This window comes from Coptis chinensis, chromosome 7 (genome assembly GCF_015680905.1).
Source record: "Coptis chinensis isolate HL-2020 chromosome 7, ASM1568090v1, whole genome shotgun sequence".
Lineage (NCBI taxonomy): Eukaryota > Viridiplantae > Streptophyta > Magnoliopsida > Ranunculales > Ranunculaceae > Coptis > Coptis chinensis.
In genome coordinates, this window is record NC_141462.1 from 21,936,193 (window position 1) to 21,961,364 (window position 25,172).

General features: G+C 37.0%; 3 protein-coding genes across 3 annotated transcripts; all 3 read left to right on the forward strand.

Moving 5' to 3' along the window:
- The first annotated feature begins 21,657 nt into the window (after positions 1-21,657).
- On the forward strand, positions 21,658-22,491 carry LOC147486614 (uncharacterized). Its single transcript, XM_086573786.1, has one exon. It carries the CDS (start codon positions 21,658-21,660, stop codon positions 22,489-22,491), a length of 834 nt encoding a protein of 277 aa, XP_086429912.1.
- A 457-nt stretch (positions 22,492-22,948) lies between these two features.
- Positions 22,949-23,740, forward strand: LOC147486615 (uncharacterized). Its single transcript, XM_086573787.1, has one exon. It carries the CDS (start codon positions 22,949-22,951, stop codon positions 23,738-23,740), a length of 792 nt encoding a protein of 263 aa, XP_086429913.1.
- Positions 23,741-23,983: 243 nt separating this feature from the next.
- Positions 23,984-24,418, forward strand: LOC147486616 (uncharacterized). Its single transcript, XM_086573788.1, has one exon. It carries the CDS (start codon positions 23,984-23,986, stop codon positions 24,416-24,418), a length of 435 nt encoding a protein of 144 aa, XP_086429914.1.
- Positions 24,419-25,172: the final 754 nt, after the last annotated feature.

Sequence of the window (25,172 nt, forward strand, 5' to 3'; positions counted from 1 at the left end):
CCTCTTTGACTTTGACCGTCTTTTTTCTTCTGCTCCTGTACGGCCTGTCCCCCTTTAGGGTGTCGCGGACATGATCTGGTGCCTCGCGCCTCCGCTCTCTTACCTTACTTCTGGCCCGCGAGCATGCCACCTCGGTTGTCCTAAAATAAGCTAATACACGGTCTTTGCTAGCTTCTCCATTGTTCCAATCTCAACTACCCAGTCCTCCGCTTCTTCTTCTTCTCCTTAAAAAAACAACCTAACTTCCAAATTCTAATTCGCGCCCACCATCCAAATGTCTTCAATATTTGTTTTTTACTTTACTACAAAGAAATCAAAGGATTCAGTGCAAGATACGACTTACCAGATCTAAAGATGATGGTGGTATTTCTATGATTCAAGAGTAGAAAAAAAAATAGATCTAAGTAAGAGAGTTTTAGTTTCTGCAGACTTTCAGCCAACTTAGAGGTGAGCGAGTATTTTTAACTTTTTGAGTAAATGGTCGATCGTGGGCTTGGGTAGTTGGAATTGGGATTAGATAAACCAACTTACGGAACAACACTTGTTATTATTTTCTTAAAATAGTGTCAAATAGTGGTCCGGGTATACTGTTGTGCCTGGGCGCAAATACTAAAACGATAGTTGTCACATTTTCCACTGGGCGCAAGTTTCTCCACACATATACACCTTCTTCTTTAGAAAAAAACCATTTGTGACCGTTTCGAAAACGCACGTCACCAAAAACTTTTTAAAACAATCACAAAAACCCTTTTCTGCAATTTGTGACCGTTTCGAACTAAATAGTCACAAATAACATTTTAAAACAGTCACAAAAAGCCTTTTTCTAGTAGTGGAGTGTACATGATGGTGTTTGTTTAATTGTTATGGTATGTGATATCAAGGATTTCTAAAACCCATAACTTTTCATCTTATTCCGGCGAATCGGTGATGTACGGTAATAATTTGATATGTTAGAAGTCGTGGGTTTTGATCTACAAAGTTTTTTGAAGTTTTGTTCATTGATTATGGATGTTAGGAAAACCCACTTGTGGTACTGGTTTTATGGGTGAATTTGGAGAAGATGATGAGCAGGGGCGGCTTAAAACATTTGGGGGCCCTAAGCAAAATCTGAATGCCAATGGATAGCGAAGAATTTTTTTGTTGGAGGAGGGTGAGGAAAACGTAGGATAGATCGAGTGAAGGAAACGAAGGGTTTTAGAACTAATTTAATTTTCTAAATTCCAATTTAAAACGTTATAAACCTTTAAAATAGTGGGCTGAAAAACAATAGTGGGCTAAATTATATTGGGGCCCTTGGGCTGCGGGGCCCTAAGCAATTGCTTATTTGGCTATAGGGTAGAGCCGACCCTGATGATGAGTCATTGAGTTGAATCAATAATGAGTTGTTCCAATTTTTTTTTGTTTGGAATCTAATACCAGCAGTTCCGATTTTGCCCTTATTGTATTCTGGTTATTAAATTTTGTTTTGTCCTGTTCTGGTTTTTATTACCAAACCAGAACTAATGAACCTGACCTGAACCAGAACCGGTGACCCAAAATGAACCAGAACCCGTTTACAAACCCATATAACTTGTTTTTGCCGTATATAATTTGTTTTACGTTCGTTCTTAACGCATAAATAGGCGTTCCGAAGGTTTTTACAAATCCCACATATTGAAAGGCTTAAAACTTAAAACATGGTATGAATTTGTTTGGGAACAACTTTAGATATATAAATGCATGCTCTCTTTTAATGAATACATGATGAATTCGATCTTTTTCCGCTGCATATCACGTTTTAATTATTAAGCATATTTATGATGTCACTGTTGTTACCCATTATAATATTGATGCCAATTAAGAACATGGTATGCCTAAAACCTTAAGAAATTGTGAATGCTATATTATTGTTGATGACAAACTTAAATTCATTTTAGATATTATTTGAAATTATTATTTTATTTTATTTTTTTGATAACATTGTCAGATATATCTATATGTTTTCTAAGGTTTTTCAAGTTGGGTTTATTGACTTGATGAGCTTGCATGCATTCCTTGTTCTTTGTGTTCAATAGCATGCCTACGATAGGATGATTATTTCTATTATGTTACCAATAATGTTGTCTATTAATTCCCACTTCAATGATGGTTGCATAGTGAAAATAATTTGAACACGGTATTAATTCGTACATTACGATAATACGTTTGTTATTCCGCTGCCTGTTTATTTCACTATGATTATTATGGTTTTTTCGTTCAGTATCATTCCATGATTTGGTACTCACAAATTAAATTTGGAGCTGCCAAAGTGACCTAGTATTATGTTATTGTGAATACCTCATTGTATTATTGATATTGACGTTGAATTACTGCTATTTATGGTAATGAATAGCGATCCAGTAGGATCATCATAGTAATTGTCATTTCAGGAGTTGATATTTGCAAACATTATCATTTGGAAGTCACCAAAGTGACCCAAATATTAAGAAATTGTAAGTATCATTCGTATTATCGTTAGTGATTATTATTGCAATTGTCTAATCATGAGAAATGTATTATTAACCCAAAGGTTGATAATCATATCATTTCATTGGTTGGGAAATTAAAATAGGGTAATCCGTTTGTATTTTTAATTGGAATTAAACTGGATGCCCAGAGGTATGTAACAGACTTATCCAATTTTGATATACAATATTATTTAGCCCTATTATAATGATATATGAGTGAACGTTCTGTATTTTGCATCATTAGCCCAAAGGAAATGTTGTAATGATACTACTTTGTTCAGCATTGGATTTTATGATCTACGTGTTGTATATCAAAGCATTTTTTTTAGTGATCTACGCTACAATGTATATCAAAGCATTAATATAGTGAGCATTATTTTTTTAGTCCCTATTCATATTACATACAGTTTGTAAAAATCCAAAATATTTAAGAGTTTCTAGTATGATAGATCTATGAAACTTTTATGGCTTAGCTGACAATGTGTATAATGGATTGAACCAAAATTTAGTGGTGAATGTCATAAGTCCTTACATTCTTGCCTTCTTAGTTTGGACTATTCCCAAATTCGTTTTAGGATGACGAAAGGTAATGGAATGTCATTAAGTTGACCAAATTGGTCATTCACGAAGAGGCAAGGCCTAAGCTATCAGGATGATTCATCTTATGCTTGAAGGACCAGGACATAAGGAGGAGAAAATATTTTTCAAGCTAAAATACCTACATGTTATTCAGGTTTTTAAGAAGAATAAGACATGAAGTGCTTCTTCATTAAAAGATTGAAGTATCTTCCCAAAGATTGTCATAAAGGAATGGTGTGATTTGAAAGAGAAAGTAAGCATTTCGCTTTTAATTTTTCGAATCAAACCATATTGAGATTTCTTCTAATACTTGGTGTATCTACTTAAGTGCTACTATACATGTTCTTATTATGATGCTAATACATGATCATTTTGATATGGTAATGGAATATATGAGTCTATTCACCCTTATTCATTATTGAATCTTATGTGATGACTTATACTAACGATAATTCCATAACCATTTGAATGAAACCTCAACGATCATATATTTTAAAGTTGAAACTAAATGTAGCTAAGTTAGTGACATGTATGTCTTTTTTAATGTGGCATAAAAGACTTGGAATTATCTCCAAAACAATTATTGATAGATTAGTAGAGTACATGATTCTTTTGGATCTAAGTTTACAGATCTTTTAGGTGAATGTGTGTGAATTGTATTAGTGAAAATGATTCAAACACATCACTTAGGATCCACAATAAATTAATACAGACATTTGTATCCATTTTACCACTTCATATTTTGTGATGAAATATACCTCAACACAGTTACACATGACAATTGGTTTATTGCATAATGAATCTCTTCAATTAATGTAAATTAAGAATGTACAAAGTTTGAGAACCACTAGACATAAAGTGGAGATCGTCATAGCTAATAGAAGTGGTGAATATTACTAAAGCTAAAGTCGATGTCATGGACCTTTGTAAATTTTATAGAAAAGTGTCAAGTTGTGATTAATACACAATCATGTGCGACCGCCCATATTTTATGAACATAGCTAGGCGAATGTTAAGTAAATTATTTACCCCGTATCATTGTGGATTGAAACTCTAAAACCGATATGTACGTGCAAAGTTTCTACTAAGATAGTTCCAAAGAACTTTTTTTGAGGAAATCTAGTTTGAGGCACCTGCAAGTTTAAGGATGTCTAGCGGGGTTAAAGTTTTTTAATCCATATGAAAGAATTAAAACTGGATTTTCAATTAAGTGATCGATTTCTTATTAATAAGTTACCTTAGAAAATCCAAAGGGTAAAATTACTTATCTAACTATAGCTAGTGCGAGAATAACTAAAACCAATAATATCATATTTGATCTCTAAGATTGGTGAAATCAGTGGGAGTGACATACCACACAATGTGTCTATTAAAGATATTATGACACAATCAAGAAATGTGGTAAAAATATATAGAAGTTGAGGTGTTTGTCCCTATACTAAGAAAGTTATTAATGTTCCTCATGTTGTTTATTAATTTGACAATAATGAATGATAACTGACTGATCACACTGCATAATAATGAAATGTCACCAATGAGCTGATAATACGTAGAATAAACACAAGGAATAACATTACACAATCTCAAATAGAAAAGAGATTTGCAATTTCGAATAAGTCTGTGGTATATCTACAAGAATCTAAGTAAAGGGACTGGTTTCATTTAACAGGCCATAGTATGTACTGATTCTACTAAATGGATACACTATTAAGTAAATTTGAAATCTACAAAACAGAATGACGTTTATGATTTTCTCGAATTGCCTAAAGGATACAAGAAAGTTCGTTGAGTCTAGCTTCAAGACTAAGCTCGACAATATAGGCAATATTATTGAAAGACATAAAGCTTGACTTGTTCTAAAGATTTCACCTTAATGAAAGTTAAGGTGTTAACTATGATATGAGTAATTATTTGTATCCTAAAAGGACTCTATATAGAATCATCATGGCTAGGTGGCTCATTTTAGTTTCGAGTTACACCAAATCTATGTAAAACCGCTTTTCTTAATAAAATTTTATGTAAATGTTGCAAACGTAAGAGTCATAGTATGAACTTAAACAAACTTCCCACAATGATAGCTTAAGTTTAATGATATGATATCATTGTTTCTTTCAATTGCATGGAAAGCATTGTTAAACAGTGTATATACTTGAAGGTCGGTGTGAGTTAGTTTATAATTTCAATCTTGCATGTTTATGACTTATACGCTAAGCAACTGTGATTTTGGTTTATTACACAAAACTAAGAATATTGAAGAGGCAAATTATAGAGTTGTCTCAGAAAGCATATCTTAGTATATATATATATATATATATATATATATATATATATATATATATATATATATATATATATATATATATATATATTTTTTTTTTTTTTTTTTTTTTATAGATTATCTATATTAATTTGTTCAAGTAAAATGTACTTTATATGCATAGGTAACTATCTACTCATATTTATGATGATTTATCACATAATCGTGATTGAATGTTCACACTAAGATCAAACAAATTAGGGTTAAATTAGTATTACCCCTAGATGAGCCAAGATTTCTAGATGGGAAATTAGGGTCTCCCCACAATACACATAACAGAAAAAAGTCAAATTGACCGTTTTTTTTTTTGTATTGGGGTGGGTGGGTAATACTCGTTAACCCCACAAATTATATTGCTATTGGTGAGTTTGTGGTTTGCTTTGAAGCCATAATTTATGATTTCTAGGGTGCATTTTATTTTAGGGCTTGGATTAGTTGTTAACATTACTTCCAAGTTGTTAAGAACTTATGTTGCGTGGAATATAGAAATGTAACCATCTTCTCCTAATCAATGCAAATAAGCTAGCCAAGTGATGTTGAGTAATAAGATATAGTAACCCACACCATCAATTTAGAAACTGAAAATCTATAAAGTTTTGTCTTGTTTAATTACCACTTTATGGAGGATATGATATAGTAAGTGTGTGATCTTTTGACTATTATATCATATATCTTATATTCTCCCACTTGGTCTATATGACAAAACTAAATAGTGATTTTATTTTATAAAACGTTTTGTAAAACGACTCGTGTGGGTTGACAATAGAACAATATAATTGTGATCACATTTTGAAAATATATCCAATACATGCTTTTACATAATTTGTTTATCATAATATCATTATCAAACAAATTACTAATGTGAGTCATTGCGGTATTATGTCAATTATGCACGTGTGCAACATATTTCCTTCCATGCACCACGTCACTAGCAACTTGCTTAATATAATCCATAAGTGAGAAGTTAGGCAAAAATTCCATTGCCTATTAATGTTCAATAATAATATTATGTTTCATTCATTAATAAGTACGTACTTCCACTAATGAAACAAAAATGACAGAAACATGATAATTGAGTTCTTTAGGTGTCCGATGAAATAAACATAAAATATCAATCTAATTAATCATCGCAACGTCATGGGTTTTATCAAATACTCATATTGTCGACATTTCATAATAGTGTTTGATAGAAACCGAATGGTTAATGGATAAATTATCATAAGTTGGTGCTAATATCATCTACAAACACTCAATGTTTCTGCAATCTATAAGATTTCCCCAAATCCAGTCTTGCACCTAAATCTTTGGTATCACTCTTGGAGAAGATAGGGTCACTACTAAAAAAAGGGTTTTTTATGACAATTTTTAGTTGTCATGAAATACATATCATGACACTTTCTGATTGAAAAAATAGGCGTCATTACTGGGGGTGTCATAAAAAGTCAACCAAAACCGTCATTAAATTTATGACGGTTCATAAAAAAACGTCTTAAAAGTCCCTCCCATTATGACATATATTAGTCTTTAAAACGTCATAGTAGGTAAATTTTATTATGATACCTCATATGCAACAATCATAAAATATAGTTTGAACCGTCAAGAAATTTATAATATTTTTTAACACTTCATGACAAAACCATCAAGAAATGCCCATTGACTACTGTATAACCGTCATTTTATGGAAAAAAATACGTCAACAAATAATTTACACTATGACAGTTCTTTTAAAACCGTCATCTACTTTTTTTGTTTTTTTAAATTATATTATTTATATTATTATTATATTTTTCCTGCCAAAGATAATACTGCATAATAACCTGTAATAATTCAATGCCTAACCTGTAAACTTATTTCACCAATAAAACAGCTACAAAATTCTCAAAAATAAAATTAGAACATTCACAATAACCTTAACCCCATATATTTTTAGCGGAAGATCATTTCACATGTAGTGCATTCCAATATTTCAAACCATACCATGACAAGTATGCAACTTTGAAATTTCCATTAGTATATCAAGTGAATAACAGTAACGAACAAGTATACATCGTTGCAATTTTTTTGAAATGACCAATAACTAACATTGTAAAACACTTTTCCATTACAATTAATATTCAGCGAGACCAACAAATTATTCATTACCTAGACCTAAACAAATCACGTTATGCTCAGGTCATCCATCCATCATTGAAGATTATCCCATTCTTGCATGCCAATTACGAGCAATGGCCTGCACACATTGTATACAAGCTAGGGAACTTGATCAATGATGCCCCTAAATAATTTGCAAAAACCTGCAGGACTTCCCAAGATAATAATCTAAGTTGTTGACTTATAGTTAACAATGAACTTTTACAATTAAAAATAATTGAAAAATGAAAGATAAGCACATAGTTTAGTAAAATAATAATATTCACATGGCATCAAGTAAAGAGCCCATTTGTTAATTAATTTGAATCTATTATTAGTCATGACAAGTCACTACTTAACAAAAAAAAGTTACAAAAGGTCAATGAAAGTCATCTTACTAAATGAAATAATGCACCCATTATAAATGCAAATTTTGGTATAAGCAATAAGACATTTTTGATACCCCTGATATTAAGGATAGAGAAGGTAAATAGGAGAGTATGGTTATATTCACATAGATAGATCAGGATATTTAGAAGACTTTTAGCTTTTAGTAAGAAAATTTTCAGCTTTTAGCATAAAAACATATAGGATTATATGCAAATGCCAAAGGGAACCCCTTCTTGCTAAAAGAATTCATAACAGCAAGGAGGTGTTAATATCTTACAAGAGTACCTGAACGGTCGATTGTGTCTACTTCGCCTCATGCATGTAATATATATTAATTGGGACTACAGCCACATATAAAACCCAATTAAGAATGTCCAACTCAACAATAGCTCCACAAAATTAGATGTGTGTACATTCTTCTTCACCAGAGGGGGGGATAGTTTGAATTGCAGACATCTAGTTTATCTAAACCAGTGCATCAATGGCTTCTGTAAATAAGGCAATCAATTATTCAATATATTGTATATAGAATACGTGTAAAATCTGTAGACGACTCAATACCTTGATCACTATAGAATAAAACCGTAGAATACCTGTAGAAGATTTGAAGCACTTTTCATTAAAAAAAACACACTAGAGTTATTTCATGGAAACTCTACTTTGCACCAACAAATGACCTCAATTTTGACAAGTCGGAACCCGGAATGAGAGTTCAGAAGATCTAGTTGCAAACATAAGATCCAGAGGCCCATTTAATAACTGGAGGTTCAAGTTTTGTACTCATCCAACTAGAACCTGGAAACATTAAGAAAAACCAACTTAAATTTTGAAATCCAAAATAAAGCCGGAAAGTCATTATGATTTAAAAAAAAAATTAAAAGAAAAGAAAAAGAAAAATAAATGAAAAAGGAAAAGGAAAAATAAAAATAAAAATCTAGAGATGGTCATGAAGCATGGACATGGTTGAGGACTCCACGACATAGACAAATCTTAAAAAGAAGACATGGTAAGGACACAAGACATAAATGATAGATACAAACTTACATCATATTAATGAAACATTAGAAGTGAAGTTATTAATCATCATATTTCAACATGCAAAACCACAGACATACTTATCAAGTCGTAAGACATGCTCATAACACACGTAGCCAAAGGTGCATAGACATGAATCTTACTTCAAGTTACAAGTCATGCAAAATGTGAATCGAGCTATTAAGCAGTAACACCTTAATTCTTGTTGTATATCGTAGTCTTCTTTTCCTTTTATATCTTTATCTTGCAAATGTCGTGACTATCCTGAACCTGGATGTTTCAAGGATATTCATCGTGTTACCACTGAGGGGGGGTATTCTCCATCTCCAATGCTATACACACGAGGCTTGCAGTCTACAGCCATTAAAGTGTTTGCCTCAATCCTTCAAATTCACTACATAAATATATCACAATCATGATTTCCTGAGAAACAAGAATGTTACCAAGAATCCAAAGCAATCATCATACTTCCTTGCTAGAATGAATGCACTACCATCACCTGAACCTGCAAAGAATAAAAAAAGATGGAGTCAACTAATTATCTATAAGCAAACAGACCTTCATCCCGGACTAGAGAAAGCAGAATAGGAGGAAACAGGAAAGCTAAGGTACAGTCTCCACAAAAAATAAAGAGCATAAATTAGAAAATATTAATATCAACCACTGTGACAAAATTATGCAAACTTAGGGGGCTCATAGCTTTCTTTCTTTTGTCAGGAAATCCTTAAATTAGTGTTTTTGGAATTCCCACAAGGATTTATTGATGTGCTTGAAATTCGGATTGATGAACACCGACAAAACCTATCATGACAGACCAATAGCCATTGGAAAATCAACCTTTAAGATTCTGCGTAAAAGTAAGGCAATAAACCACAAGGAATAAAAAAAACAAAAATAAATCACTTGAGAACAATGGATGGAGAGTGAAACATCTCAAACCTTATACTAAAACAAGAACCTTGTTTTGTGAGGAATGACATCTACTGACAAAAAAAAATCGTACCATTGATAGTTAAGATTAAGAAGAATGTATTGAAAGTAGCGGGAACCTAGATTAAACCATCTCCATTTTAGTCAAATAAAAAAACTTTATAAAAAAGCATCTCCATTTTGAAGAAATTGACATACCAAATCTCAATAAAAAACTGAACTTTTCATGAAATTAACTATAAGAAAAACTTTAGGCATGCATTCCCAACTTGGAGATTTGGAAACCAAAAGACCCAACTCTGTATTACATTCAAAATCACTAACTTTAGATAAGAACTACGGAAATAAGTACCTTTCCGATTGCAGAGGGATAGTTCCGACGAGCGGTAGGTTTGAGATTAAGAGTTTTGAGCGGCGGCTGGAGTGTGTGGATTCAGAAATTTTAGTGTTGAATACAAGGTCTCAACGATGGTTCCCTTTGATGTTCATGGATTTGGGAAAGTGCCCTAGTTTTCGAAAAAGAAGAGCGGACTGCAACTGAATTTTTCTTTTCTTTTTTCTATTAGGTATTTTACTCTATTATATTTCCTATTTTGTCTGGTCTTCACTCTTGAGTCTTGACACTTCAATTATAGAGACTGGGTCAGCAGGATGCCCTACATTTTTTCACTTATTGCGTATTTTTATTGACCACTTGGCTTCTTGACGGTTTAGACACTCTACGAGTTATCGTCTGTGCTAAAACCATCATAATATTTCTTGACACCTGTATTACTGTTGTTAGTTGTTACTTACTGTGTATTTCTATTGACCGCTTGACTTCTTGACGGTTTAGACATTCTACGAGTTATCAGCTATGGTAGAATGCTCATAATATTTCTTGACGCGGGTATTACTATTGTCATAAATTGGGCAAGCAGTCATAAAAAAATGTTTAAGCTACTTATTTTGACAATTTTCAAGAAAGTCGTGAAGATAGAAAAAAAGCAGGCATCATAATAGGTCATAATAGCTACTTATTTTGACCAGTCGGCCTGTTCTTCGTTTTTAATTGCTCCTAAATGGTTAGAAAATTAATTTACACCTATTTTGCTAGAAGGAAAAAGTTAGACAATTTTTGACTTGACGTTTGTGAAAAAGAACTCATAAATTATACACCAAACTTGACACATTGATAAAAAGCGTCATAGATATTTATGACGGCTAGTCTATAATAGTCAACATTAACATCATGCGTCATAAAGTAAACGGTAAGTATACAATTATTAGTTACAAACTTGACACATTGATAAAAAAATGTCAAAGATATTTATGATAGCTAGCCTATAACCGTCAAAATTTGACATCAAACGTCATAAAATTAATGGTGAGATAGAAATAATGACGACTTATGCGGAAGCTGTCAAGGTAAAAAGAAAATAGCCGTCATAAAAAACCCTTTTTTTAGTAGTGTTGTTTCTTAATTGGAAGCAATATATAATTGTTAAGAAATTATTATGCCTTCCAGTGCAAGGGCCACACTTATACTAGATAGCTCTTCCCCGAGTTACCTATCCAAGAGTGTCTACAATCAGGTCAGTTTGCCCATCAGCTGAAATATCAAATATATGCAATAGGGGCAGATGGAATGTACAAGTTTGTTCTATACCATAGTACGAGCAACAAATACTCACAACTACCAAAGGAATAATTCAAACTAGGAATCCGATTCTTTTGAATATCTGAATCCAAATAATATCTTTGCTAGAACTGAAAACAATTTTGATGGTGATGTTGTCTACACTAAGCAATTATTTTAGAGAACTTTTTGTAAGATATAATGTGAAAACTAAACAATTTTTCGGTCCTTATAAGTAAGCATTGGATTATCTTGGTTTTCGCCAACAATTGTTCTTCCACGTTTGTATATATAATTTTTGTGATCAAGTAAAACTTGTAACAAATATATAATAGTTTCTTCAAAAACATATATAATAACAACTATACGCATTCATCAACTCATTCTATCGACTTTGTAGTTTTGTACAACTTGTGGGTCTATCTTGCTGCTATTACTGTAGAATTTTGGAAAGAGATTATCCTTGAATAATATTACATAGGGACTCACTCTCTTTAAATAAGGAGACAAACATACTATAACTCCTATATATATACTCAATGTGGGACTAAAACCCATAATGTAGCATACTACTATTCATATATCTCAACACTCCCCCTCAAGCTGGACCATAGATATCACACATGCCCAGTTTGGACAAACCTCATAAAATCTACTATTGACAAGCTTCGTGAGAAATTCTGCAACCTGCTGAGACGAAACATATAAAGCACAAATCTGTCTAGAAGTCACCTTCTCACGTAGAAAGTACCGATCAACCTCGATCTACATGCATGTCTGGTACACTCATGTTGCACATGATTAACCAAAATAGCGTCATAGGCTAGGAAAAGAGACATGTAGATGGAGGTCTCGTAGAAGACACTTTAACCATATTAGCTCACACATACCTTGGGCCATCGCCTTCTACTCTGCTTCAGCACTGGACCTTGAAACAACATCTTGTTTCTTACTCTGACATGTAACCAAATTACCACCAATAGTGGTACAATACCTAGAAGTAGATCGCCGATCAGATCGACAACCTGCATAGTCAGCATCGGTCCATGCCTTAACCTGAGAATGACCATTATCTCGAAACAAGAGGCCACGTCCAGGACATCCCTTGAGATAACATAGCACACGAATAGTTGCCTGAAGATGAGGAAGACGTAGCTTGTGCATAAACTGACTTAGAACTCTAACAACATATGTAATATCAAGACGGGTAAGAGAAAGATACAGGAGCTTCCCAAGAAGCCGCTGATACTGACCAATGTCTTCCAACAACTCCCAATCATAGTCGGTTAAATTAGGTGATGGTTTTGTTCAATAGGTGTATCGGCAGGACGACATGCAAGTTGCCCTGAAGCAAAGAGAAGATCAAGAATATACTTTCTCTGAGAGATAAAAATACCAGAACTAGAACGAGCAACCTCAATCCCAAAGAAGTAACGCAGGGGGCCGTGATCTTTCACCTGAAAGCGAGTAATGAGATAGGATTTTAGGTCACTAATACCCTAAACATCATCGTCAATAATAACAATATTGTCCACATAAACAAGCAACGTTAACACAACAATCTTCATACCAGAGTGTCAAAGAAACAAGGTGTGGTCAACTTGACTCTGAAGATATCCACATGTAGTCATGGATGCAACAAATGTATCAGCCTAAGTGCGAGGAGACTGCTTAAGCCTATAGATAGACTTTTTCAACCTGTACACTAAGCCCGAAGTAGAAGAAGAATGGAAACTAGGTGGTGAAGAGATATAAACCTTTCCTGTAAAGTCTTATTGAGGACTTCACCTATATATAAAGTCCCATTGAGGAAGGCATTTTTCACATCCATCTGAAAAAGTGGCTACGACTTAGGCGCATCAAGAGAAAAGATAACTCGAATCGTATTTATCTTGGCCACAAGGGGAAAGGTCTCCTGATAATCAACCCCATAAATTTGTGCATACCCCTTAGCAACCAACCGATATTTGTACCTACTAACTGTTCCATCTGGATTTTGTTTCACCGTGAAAACCCATTTACACCCGACTGCTCTATGCCCAGGTGGAAGAGAAACCAAGGCCCAAGTATTATTGACCTCCAATGCATGTAATTCCTCCAACATTGCAACCTTCTAGTGAGGCTGGGCTAACGCCTCTGCCACTGTGTGTGGTATATCAACCAAGGAGAGAGAAGCCTGAAAAAATCTATAACTAGGAGACAAATGATGATCTAAAGTATAATCAATGATAAAATAAGCCACATTATTAGCATATCTAGTTGGCATCCCTGTAGTGCGCTTCTCTTTCTGAATAGCAATAAGGTGGAATATCAATTCTATCAACAATTGGTAAATCAACATCAGTAGTAACTGGTACAAGAGGGATAAGAGATGGCTCAATACCTGGTAAAGGCGAATCAATGGCAAGTGGTGAACCTGGATAAGCAGAACATGTGGGGCGACCGTGTAACTGATAACATGTTGCCTTTATATGTCCAAATCTGCCACAATGATTACACTTCTTTTTCGGAGGACGAGAACTACTAGAGGCCACTGGCAGTGGGGAAAGACTTGGTAGAGGTGACTGGTCTGTGGAGGAATTGACGGTGGTGATTGATAAACATAACGAACTGCCATAGCAAAAGTCTCATATAGAAGAACAAGAATATGAGGCACATGCACTTGATGATGACTCTGATCAGAGAGACAATAGGTGTGCGCTTCCTCAAAAGTTGGGAACGGATGCTTGTCAAACAAATAAACAACATGGATCATACTCAAACTCAGGATTAAGCCCATCAAAAAACTGAAATACTTGATTCTTCTCCACAATCTTTGCATAAATCTATGTTGCATTAGCTGGCCATTCAATAAAACTATCATAATGAGATAATTCTTCCCAACCAGATCGAAGTCTCGCACCATACGCCCTAAGAGATTGAGTACCATGTTTGAAATTTCCAATCTCATTAGAAAGTTGGAAACTCCTTGCATTATCTAGTCTCTAAGAATATACTGTATGAAGATATTCTCAAATAAGATATGTAGTGTCTGTAAACAAATAGCCAACAGAAATCATTGGTTGCATAGAATTAATCAACCAAGCTATCACCATAGAATCATCTGATAACCACTTAGCATACTTCAGATCAGTTTCTGCAGGTGCCTTTTCTGTGCCCAGAAGAAATCCTATCTTTCTACGGCCTCCAACAAACAATTTTACAGGCTGTGCCTATCGAATATAGTTTAAGCCATCTAATAGCTGTGTGGTAATTTTTAGATTCGAATTATCATGAACAGGGTAGAAAGACTGGACATCTTCACCCGTTCCAACCGAAGTAACAGTCGAGATAGTAGACGCATCACCAATAGCCATCTAGATTTAAAAAAAAATTACCTCAAAAAATAATAAACATATATGAGATTCAGATCAACATCTATTGCATCTCGCGACTGGTTATAAAAAGGAAAAAAAACATAAAAGAAAAATGTGGAAGCTTAGGTTTGCAATCAGAACAACGTTATTGGAGAAATAGAGATGTTCGTCGTTCGTCAAATAAGAGAGAAAACAGAGAGAGTGACGGTGTGAATCAATCCAAAAATCGAAATCGCAACCTCTAAAGCTTAGGTTGTGATTAGCGAGAGTATGGAATAATTATAACTCGCTCCGATACCATGTAGAATTCTAGAATGAGGAAATATTATTATTCTTGAATAATATTACATATGGACTCACTATCCTTAAATAAGGAGACAACACATACTATAACTCCTACATACTCAATGTGGGACTAAAACCCATAATGTAGCATACTACTATTCATATATCTCAACAATTACATGTGGACTACGTCTTTATTGTTCCAACAAGGCAAACATTCAAATTATGTATACTTTGCTAATAGTTTCCAACAAGGCAAGCATTCAAATTATGTATACTTTGCTAATAGTTGTAAAAGCATTCAAATTATGTATACTTTGCTAATAGTTGTAAGGGTTAGTTAGGGATGACCACTCTCTTCCCCCTCCCCTTTTCAAATACATTAGGGATAGATACCCCACAAAACCAATCCCTAACTACTAAACCTATGTGTATAGTATATATCTCCAATGAAATTTGAACTAGCTTAATTATTGTAAATTAGTGGTAATTGGTAAAAATAAGCAGCACATCAATTTCTTCATGGTATAGAATATGAATGTTGTGGTGGTAGGATCCGGATTATGGGAGATTAGTGGTGGGATGAGCCCAAAGTAACATACGCTGTAGAGGTGTGGTGTATAGGATCGGGCCGTGGACTCATAGTTACTGTACGGCAACCCTACATGTGGAGAACAGAAGGCCGTGAGATGGAGGGACAGATGGATGGCTGGGATGAAAGGGGATAGTGGTATAAAGAGAAAGAGGAAGGAGAGAGAAAGGGGAGGTTTTTTCATTATCCAAAGAGGGCTAGACCAAAGGGAGGAGAAAGAAAAAGAGAGTGTAATACTTAGTGAGATACAACATTTAGTGTCGTCTGTGGTGACTGAGAGATCAAAGCAACGTGAAAATGGCAACAGTAGGAAAGAGAGGAGTAGGCCAACCGAGAAAGGTGAGCAATGAAAGGGGGATCAAGGAGAGGAGATCGCGAGTTTTAGAAGGATTATGGATCGTAGGAGCTTGTTTAGTTAGTTAATGGCGACCTTAAGTGAGTGATTATATCATTAAGGGTATATTAGTCATTTAACTAAAAAAACATATGGAAAGAGAAAAAACACGAGAGAATGAGAGCACAACCCCTAGAACTCCTAGGAATGTAACAATTGATGATGAATCAGAGAAACAAGAAAGTGAATTTGAAAGGCTTTATGGGAAAGGATCACTCGAAAGACTTGTCCAACAAAGAATGGTCAAGATTCACAATGACCTATTAGTTCTGCGAGAGGAGGAAGAAGATGCCAACATGACTATTGACATCACACATGAGAGAAATATCACCGGAACACGAGGGCTGACCACTGAGAAAGGAGAAACTGGTGAAGTAAGCTAAGGAAACAAGGCATTGCAAACCCTAAAAGTAAGATTCTAGAAGCTAGGATCTGGAAAAAAAAATGATACAAGCACTGAAACATCGACAATCAAGGTTGTGGAAACAGAGCATCATGAAGAACCTCGAAGTATAGAGATAGGGAAGAAAACTGCAGAAGAGCTACACAAAACGCAAGATGGTACCTTCAAAGGCAGGCAAGTTATGGCTGAGGCAGAGATAATCAACTCTGAAAGCGTTGTTGTGGAACATGGAAATGGTGCTCTGAATACTAAAGGCTCTTGGATAGCAGCACAGGGAACCAAAGAAACACTAACGAAGTTGCAACAAGATGTTGAGACATACTTTAAAGAGCCTAGGGGAGCGGGACTAGAAGAAACCAATGCATCAATGAGTATCGCAGTAATAGGATCTGGAACAAGGCAAACCGAACTGGCCAAAAGTGAAATCATACCAGATGCCGAAGCAAAGAACCCATTGAAAATGAAGAGCACGTGGGTTGATATGATTGGTGGGAAGTCAGTGGGTACTGATGAACTAACATATATACCCCCAACGATTGTCAATGGTAAGCCTGTAGTACATGTCAACAACTCCCAATTTGAAGATCTTAACAAAAATTCGAAAAAAATCATTGTTGGATCCTTTGTTGGGAAGAGACTAAACTATAACTTTGTCAAGGACATAGTGAGTCGTACATGGAGAACGAAGAATTTTATCATGAAACCTTATGGCGAAACTATGTTTACTTTCAAGTTTATGAATGATGATGAAAGGATGGAAGTACTAGATATGGGATCATTCCACATAGCCAGCCAGTTGTTTGTTGTTAGGACTTGGAAGCTTTTTGTCGAGGCAGAAACACGAGAACTAAAGACAATTCCTAAATGGGTTGTGATTAAAAGCTTGTCGATTGAAATATGGAACAAGCAAGGCTTTAGCCAAGTCGGGAGTGCTATCAGAGTTCCAATGTTCACCGATCGATTAACACAAAACATGTCTTGAACCTCTTATGCTAGATTATGCGTGGAAATTAACACAAGCTGCAAGTACCCAGATGATATACCTGTGATCTTGGATCAAAGAAGAGTGTATAAAGTGTCGTTCGAATACAATTGGAAGCTTATGAGGTGTACAAGCTATGCGGTCTTCGGACACTCGGACCAAAACTGCCATAAGAAGAGCAAGGGGGAGAGAAATAGTGCTGATCAAGTTTGGTTGCAGAAACCTCAAGCTAAAGAGGGGGAGTTGGAGTCAAAAGGTGAGGGAAAAAAAGATCAAAAGCTTAAAGGCAAGATGGTAGCGGACAATGAAGTTCAGGAAATTCATGAAGTTGAGAATGAGTGGATGATGCCGAGCAAAAAACATAGATGCAAAAGCCGCATGATACAAGGAGAAGGGTGCTCAAGAGAATATGAAACAAGAGAGGAGCAGAGTGCTAGTGGAGAAGAGACTAAAGAGGAAGAGAATGAGAAAATACTAGGGATAGAAAGGGATTGAAGCAAATGAAGGCAATGAGAGTGGGGAAAAAGAAATGCAGACGAAATAAGGTGAGATGTAAGTGGTAAGAAATGATGAAGAGGGTATTGAGGACACTACAAAGCAAGGGGGTACTGATAGGCATAGAGAGGGAAAACAAGCAGAGAAAAGGTTAGGAAGTATGGTTAAAGAGAGACTAATCAAATGGGTAAGTATGGGGAGAGCAGACTCAAGGTCAGTACCAAAACAGACAAAATTATGATGAAGAGAGGAAGCCAAGTCACAAAGCAAGCAACAAGAACATCACAGAGAATTCTCGGTAAAGAAGGGGCATTGAAAAGCCCTTTGAAACTTTCTAAACCTCTTAAATGATAAATTTATCGTGCTGGAATGTAAGGGGATTCAACAAAGCTTTTAAGCAAGTTGAAGTCAGGGATATGATAAGGAAGTATGATATAAGTTTGATGGGGCTCGTGGAAACTAGAGTAAAACAGAAAAATGGAGATAAAGTTTTCAATAACACTTTCTCACAATGGCAAATGGAGGGGAACTATTATGGGACTGAGATGGGGAGTATACGGGTGTGTTGGAATCCAAGAGTATGTACTGCCATTGTTCTGAGGAAAGATGCACAGCAAGTCACCATGGAAGTAGCTACAATTGCCGGAGAAGAATTCATAGTGTCTATTATATATGCAAGTACGGATATGGGAATTAGAAGGCAACTCTGGCCGAAGCATCAATGACATGTCCTGTATAATGAACAAGCCATGGGTACTACTGGGGGATTTCAATTCATTTTTGAACTCCCAAGAGAAAGTAGGAGGGATGGAGGTAAGACCGTACCATTTCGTCGACTTTTTGAACTGTGTAACTTTAGCGGGGCTTGTAGATATCAAATACAAAGGAAACTACCTCACCTGGAGCAATAAGCAAGAGGTGAGAGTGAGTTGTAAACTTGATAGAGTTATGGGTAATGCTGAGTGGATAGGGGAGTATGGGGACTACGAGACTGAATTTTTGAACCCGGGTGCTATTTCTGACCACTCCGCAATGGTGGTAACATCAATGGTACAGAAAAATCAGAAAAAAGAAAGCGTTCAAATTCTTCAATTTCTGGTATACAGAGAAAGAATTCATGAAAACAGTGGAGGTAGCTTGGAGGAGTGCAATAGTAGGGAATCCAATGTATGTTTTTATGAAGAAGCTGAAACTAACAAAGGCCGCAGTTATCGACTGGAATAAAGAAAGAGTAGGCAATGTTGTGAACAGGGTCAAAGAAGCGAAGAGAGAAATGGATATGATTCAAACAGAACTGCAAGGGCAACCACTAAATCAGACGATCGTCAAGAAAGAGAAATAAGCCATTAGAACATATGTACAGGCGGCAATCTCAGAGGAAGGAATGTTTAAGCAAAATCTAGGGATCAAGTGATAGGAGTAGGGGATAACAATACGACTTATTTCTTCAAGTCCATGTAGGCAAAAAGAGTGGTAAATAAAATTACTTGTTTGAGAGATAGGGTTGGGAATGTGATACAAGACTTCAATGACATTGGTGATGAATGTGTGGAGTATTACAAGAATTTATATAGTCCTACAAACATGCAACATATGGATTTTTCAGTGTTTCAAGAGATTGGGCCGAGAGATTAGATATGCACACCAGATTATGAGAATTTGCAGAAAGATGTAACTAGGGATGAGATTATAAAGGCACTTGCTAACATAGGCAATGAGAAAGCTCCGAGAAGTGATGGGTTTTCATCTTTCTTCTTCAAATGCACTTGGAGAATAGTAGGGGATGATTTCATAAGGGCTGTAAAGAATTTCTTCCACTCAAACCAGCTGCTTAGTGAGGTAAACTCGACATGTATTACACTAATTCCTAAAGTACAAATCCCTATAGCCTGCTGTGGCGTGATGTACAAGAGCATAACAAAGATCATGACAAGAAGGATGAAGGAGTTGATGACAAAGATAATCAATTCAAACCAGTCTGCATTCATAGCTGGTAGGAGTATACAAGATAACATATTGTTGTCTCATGAGTTACTGCACAATTACCACCGAGATGCTCACCCTCCCAGATGTGCTGCTAAAGTTGATTTGAGAAAAGCCTATGACTCGGTGAGATGGGAGGCTGTAGAATTTGCTATGAGAAGAGTAGGCATGCCAGAAAGATTTATGACATGGGTAAAAGCTTGTGTGGAAACAACATCTTACTCCATTATGATCAATGGATCTTCTTATGGCTACTTCAAAGGAAACCGAGGAATTAGGCAGGGTGACCCCATGTCACCGTACCTATTTGTGCTGGTAATGGACTTATTCTCAGAGTTTATGTCACATAGTGTCAGGAGGGGTTTATATAAGTTGCATTATAAATGTGAAGCACCTGTTATTACTCACTTGTCCTTTGCAGATGATTTGATGGCGTTCATGCATGGTGATGCTCAAACAACTATTCAATTAAAGATGAACTTAGAAACTTTCAAAATGGCCTCGGGATTGGAGGTGAATTTTCAGAAAAGCAATCTATTCTTTGCCGGAGTGGATGAAACCACAAGTGTTGACATTGAGGTAGCTTTACAATTTCAAAGAGGAGAGCTACCAGTGAAGTATCTAGGGTTACGCTTGATTACTACAAGACTAAGGTCAGTGGATTGTTGCCAGCTAATACAGAAAGTGACAAGCAGAATCCAAAGCTGGAAAGGGAAGCTGCTATCATATGCCAGGAGACTACAATTGCTAAAGTCAGTGTTGAATAGTTTAAGTGTATATTGGGTTGCTTCATTCATAATACCACAGAAGACGATTGATGATATAAATAGGCTGTGTAGGAACTTCTTGTGGACAGGACCAGATTGTCTTCAATCACACACCCTTATAGGGTGGGCAGATTTATGCTATCCTTATGAAGAAGGAGGCCTGGGGATTAGAGACTTGGAGAAGGTTATCCAAGCAGCTACAATGAAGCATATATGAAATATCATCAACAACGCAGACATGTTGTGGGTACAATGGGTAAAGCAGAATTTAGTCAAAGACGGGAATTTCTGGCATTTGAAAGTGCCAAACGACTGCTCATGGAGCTGGAGAAATATTCTCAAGCTGAGGAAGGAAGCATCACAGCGAGTAACTCATCAGATTGGAGATGGGAATGCAACTGATTTCTGGCATGATCCCTGGCATCCTAGCGGGATACTCTGAGATAAGTTTCCTCAAGCATTGCAATATGCATCAGCTTGTAACTTAAGATCTACTGTATCGAGTTTCATCATAAATGGAGAATGGTCATTTCAGCCGCACATACGGCACCATCTAAGAGAGATTATTGAACAGGTTGAGGATGAAGTGGAAATCATGGGTGGAGATGACAAAATAGTGTGGAATGCATCGATTAATGGGGAATACAACATGAAAGATATGTATGAAAGCTTGAGGGGAATAAGGCAATCGGTACAGTGGAGAAGTTTGGTCTGGTATGCGAACAAAATCCCAAGACACTTGTTTATTAGCTGGATGGCAGTGAGTGGAGGTCTAAAAACGACGCATAAGATGAAGGAGTGGAAAGTGATAGCAACAGACCTATGCGTGCTATGTTGGAGGGAAACTGAAACAGAGGAGCATCTCTTCCATCTTTGCAACTTCCTCGAGCTGTTTGGAGCATTCTGTTGGGGAAAATGGGGTATAACAGACAAGTGGCTCTAACATGGGAAGAAGAAGTGCAATGGACAGGAACAGTCATGAAAGGAAAGGGGAGTGAGAAAGATGCGATAAGATTGGTGTGGAATGGTTTCATCTATAAGGTTTGGAAAACTAGAAATGACCGTATTTTTGAAAATATACATAAATATGCGACTGAAGTTGCTCAGTCAGTTCTAGGAGATGTACGAATTAAGTTGGTGGCAATGGATATTACAATGGAACCAGGACCAGAAACAGAACATTTCATGGATATGTGGAATTTACAGGTCAAAGTTTGGCAAAAGCAAAGGAAGGTATGCATATGGGAGAGGGTAGAGGAAGGAATACTAAATCTTAATATTGATGGTACTTTACAAGGCATCAATGGGGGATGGGCAGCAGCGATCAGGAATGAATTCGGTGAAGTGGTTGCGGCAAGTCGAGGCAAATCCAACAAACACAACATAGAGCTTATTGAGCTGCAAGCTATTAAGAATGGAATGAGTATGGCTCTTAGACATGGAATTAAGAGGATTAGAGCGCAAACAGATTCAAAGAATGTAATTTCATTCCTAACAAGGAAAACGCAGCAACCATGGCAAGCAGAGAAGATGATACGAAGCATTGCAAGGATGAAGACAAAGTTTGAATATTTTAGTATCACCCATGTATTTCGCGGAGCTAACAAACTAGCTAATGCCTTAGCTAGTGATATACCTACTGTCAGCTACATAGAGTTAGTCCCTAGTTCATTTTCAGAAGATGTTAAGAAAATTATAGATGAGGATGTAAGTGGAAAACAATATGTGAGAGAATGTAACAAGCTATGATTTTTCAATTTAGTCAATGAAAAGGGGTAGGGGATCTCTATAAAAACCTCGCTTTCGAAAAAAAAATGACGCACTAAGAAAGGAAATAGAAACGGTGGAGGAGAAAGTGAGAGAGGAACCGAGTGAGGAGTCTGACAATGAAGAAGAGGGGTCAGACCTCGTGGAGAACCCGGTAGCCGGCCTCATGATGGAACAAGTCTAGGAGATGATAAACAATGATTGGGAGGCGAACCTTCAACAGGCGAAAACCCAAATGGGAGCGGCTAGTCAGCTGGTGGCTGGCCTGAACCGTAATCTGCTGGCAGATGCTATATGGGCGTCAGAGGTGCCAAAGTGGTTCAATCAACCCAGGTTCAAAAGGTATGATGGCAAAAGGGACCCAGCAGTTCACATTCATCATTTTTGACAACAAATGCCTCTCTGGCAAGAAACACGGCATGATGGGCTACGGTGCATAATGTTCCCAGCTAGCCTTAAAGGGGGAGCGTCGGACTGGTACTATCGACTGCCTTCGAGGAGTATAAATAATTTTCAGGAGTTGGAGCAGGCGTTTATCGACCATTTCATACATCAGAAAAGGCGAGTGGTGGACATTACAGCTTTGTTCAACGTTAGGCAAAGATCCGTGGAGTCGGTAAGGGATTATCTATGTAGATTCAAAGCCGAGACCTTGAAGGTGGAGAACTTGGATGAAAGGACAGCGGTAATAACATTTGAAAGGGGTCTGCGGCCTGGAATGGGAGTACATCAATCCGTGGCTAAGAATGAGATCGTGACCTTGCACGAGTTGTATCCACGGGTGGAAAAATACATAAGGTATGAGGACACAATGCAGAAAGATTATAGAAGGTCAGGGAAAGTAGTGTTATCTTTAGAAAAAAGCGGGGATCACCGAAAAATAGAGTCATCAGATAGGGGAAATGGTGGGTACCGCAGATATTCATCGCGGCCTGAAAGGAGTAGGGAGGGTGTGCAAAGGGGGAATAGGGAGAGAAAGGCATACCGCGAACCGGAACAGACACCGCTGAATAGGTCACTGAGTGAGATCTTGCCATTGATCAAGAACCTTCAGGGATATGAAGGACCGCAGAGTACACCGATCAAGCCGTACTGTGCATATCACCAGGTACAAAATCATGAAACCAATGAATGCTATGCGTTGAAATGGTTGATTCAGAGGTTGGTTGAGAAGGGCATGATGAGAGAGTTTGTAGCGGGTGCACTGAATGACGAGCAAATACCAGCTTAGGGAAGGATATTGGGAACCATCAATGTTATTTTAAGTGGAGCGGTTCTGAGTCATAACGCTCACAAAGAGAAGATTAGGAAAACTGTGAGTATCCAGCAGATCAATGAAGCAACAGGAGTTTCGCGACCCAAGTCATGGTCGGCTGAAGGAGGGGATCGGATTGTATTCTCAAGCGCGGACCTAAAAGCTGTCGATTCCCCCCATGATGACGCTTTGGTTATCATTGTGGAGATAGGAAATTACATGGTCAAGAGGGTATTAATTGATTATGGTAGTGCAGTGGACTTATTATTCAGAGGAGCCTTGGATGAAATGAGGATTGATCCCAGACAGCTTAGATCTCAGCGGACCAACTTGTATGGATTCAATGGAAGTATGACGGAGCCTATGGGAGAACTTTTGTTGGCAATGACGATGGGACCAATGACGGTGTTCACTCATTTTATGGTGGTGGATTCCAACTCCCAATATAATGTGATTCTGGGGAGGCGGTGGATTCATGAGATGAAGGCGGTACTGTCCACATACTATCAGGTAATCCGGTTCCCCACCCTAACAGGGATGTATGTAGTCCACGGTGATCAAGTGGCAGCTAAGAATAGTCATCAGGGGATGGTGAAGGGAATGATCTGCGGAACAGAAGTAGAGTCATCCAACCCCAGGAAGAGGCAAGCATAGCAATTACAGATCGCAACCATGGATGAGGAGGTGGAGCTGTTGGTGGGGCCGAAGACTTTGGATAAGATCAAAATAGTGAACTTGGGGATGGGGGAGGAAGAGAAATTCACATCAGTGGGGTCCAATTTGCCGGATGAGTGGAAGGGTAAGCTAATACAGTGCTTGTCAGAGAATAAGGATGTTTCTGCGTGGATAATTGAGGATATCACGGGGTTGGATCTAGGCTTCACGTGTCATAGTCTACACATGAAGGAGGACGTGAAGCCTATGAGACAGAAGATGAGGAGCGTGAGGCCCAAGTATGCTGAGGGGCGGGATTCGGGAAGAGGTTGCAAAGTTGAAAGGGGCGGGAATAATCAGAGAGGTGGAGTTCACAGACTGGTTGTCTAACGTAGTCGCGGTACCCAAGAAGAATAGAAAGGTACGTATGTGTGTGGATTTCACAGATGTCAATGTAGAATGTCCTAAGGACAGCTACCCCATGCCGCCAGTGAATGAGTTAGTAAATAGAATGGCAGGTTTCAAAATATTTTCATTTATGGATGCTTCTATGGGATATAATCAGGTCGTGATGTACGGTCCGGATCAGGAAAAAACATCCTTTGTGGTGGAAGGGGGTATATATTGTTATACAAGGATGTCATTTGGGTTGAAGAATGTCGGGGCCACTTTCCAACGGTTGGGAGAAAAGATGTTTGAGAGCAAGATTCGGAAGGGAATTGAAATATACATAGATAATATGGTGGAAAAGAGC

Bases quoted from the DNA above. Each gene is read 5' to 3' on its own strand.
- LOC147486616 (XM_086573788.1), top strand. From the start codon at position 23,984: ATGGTCAAGAGGGTATTAATTGATTATGGTAGTGCAGTGGACTTATTA.
- LOC147486615 (XM_086573787.1), top strand. From the start codon at position 22,949: ATGTTCCCAGCTAGCCTTAAAGGGGGAGCGTCGGACTGGTACTATCGA.
- LOC147486614 (XM_086573786.1), top strand. From the start codon at position 21,658: ATGGGGTATAACAGACAAGTGGCTCTAACATGGGAAGAAGAAGTGCAA.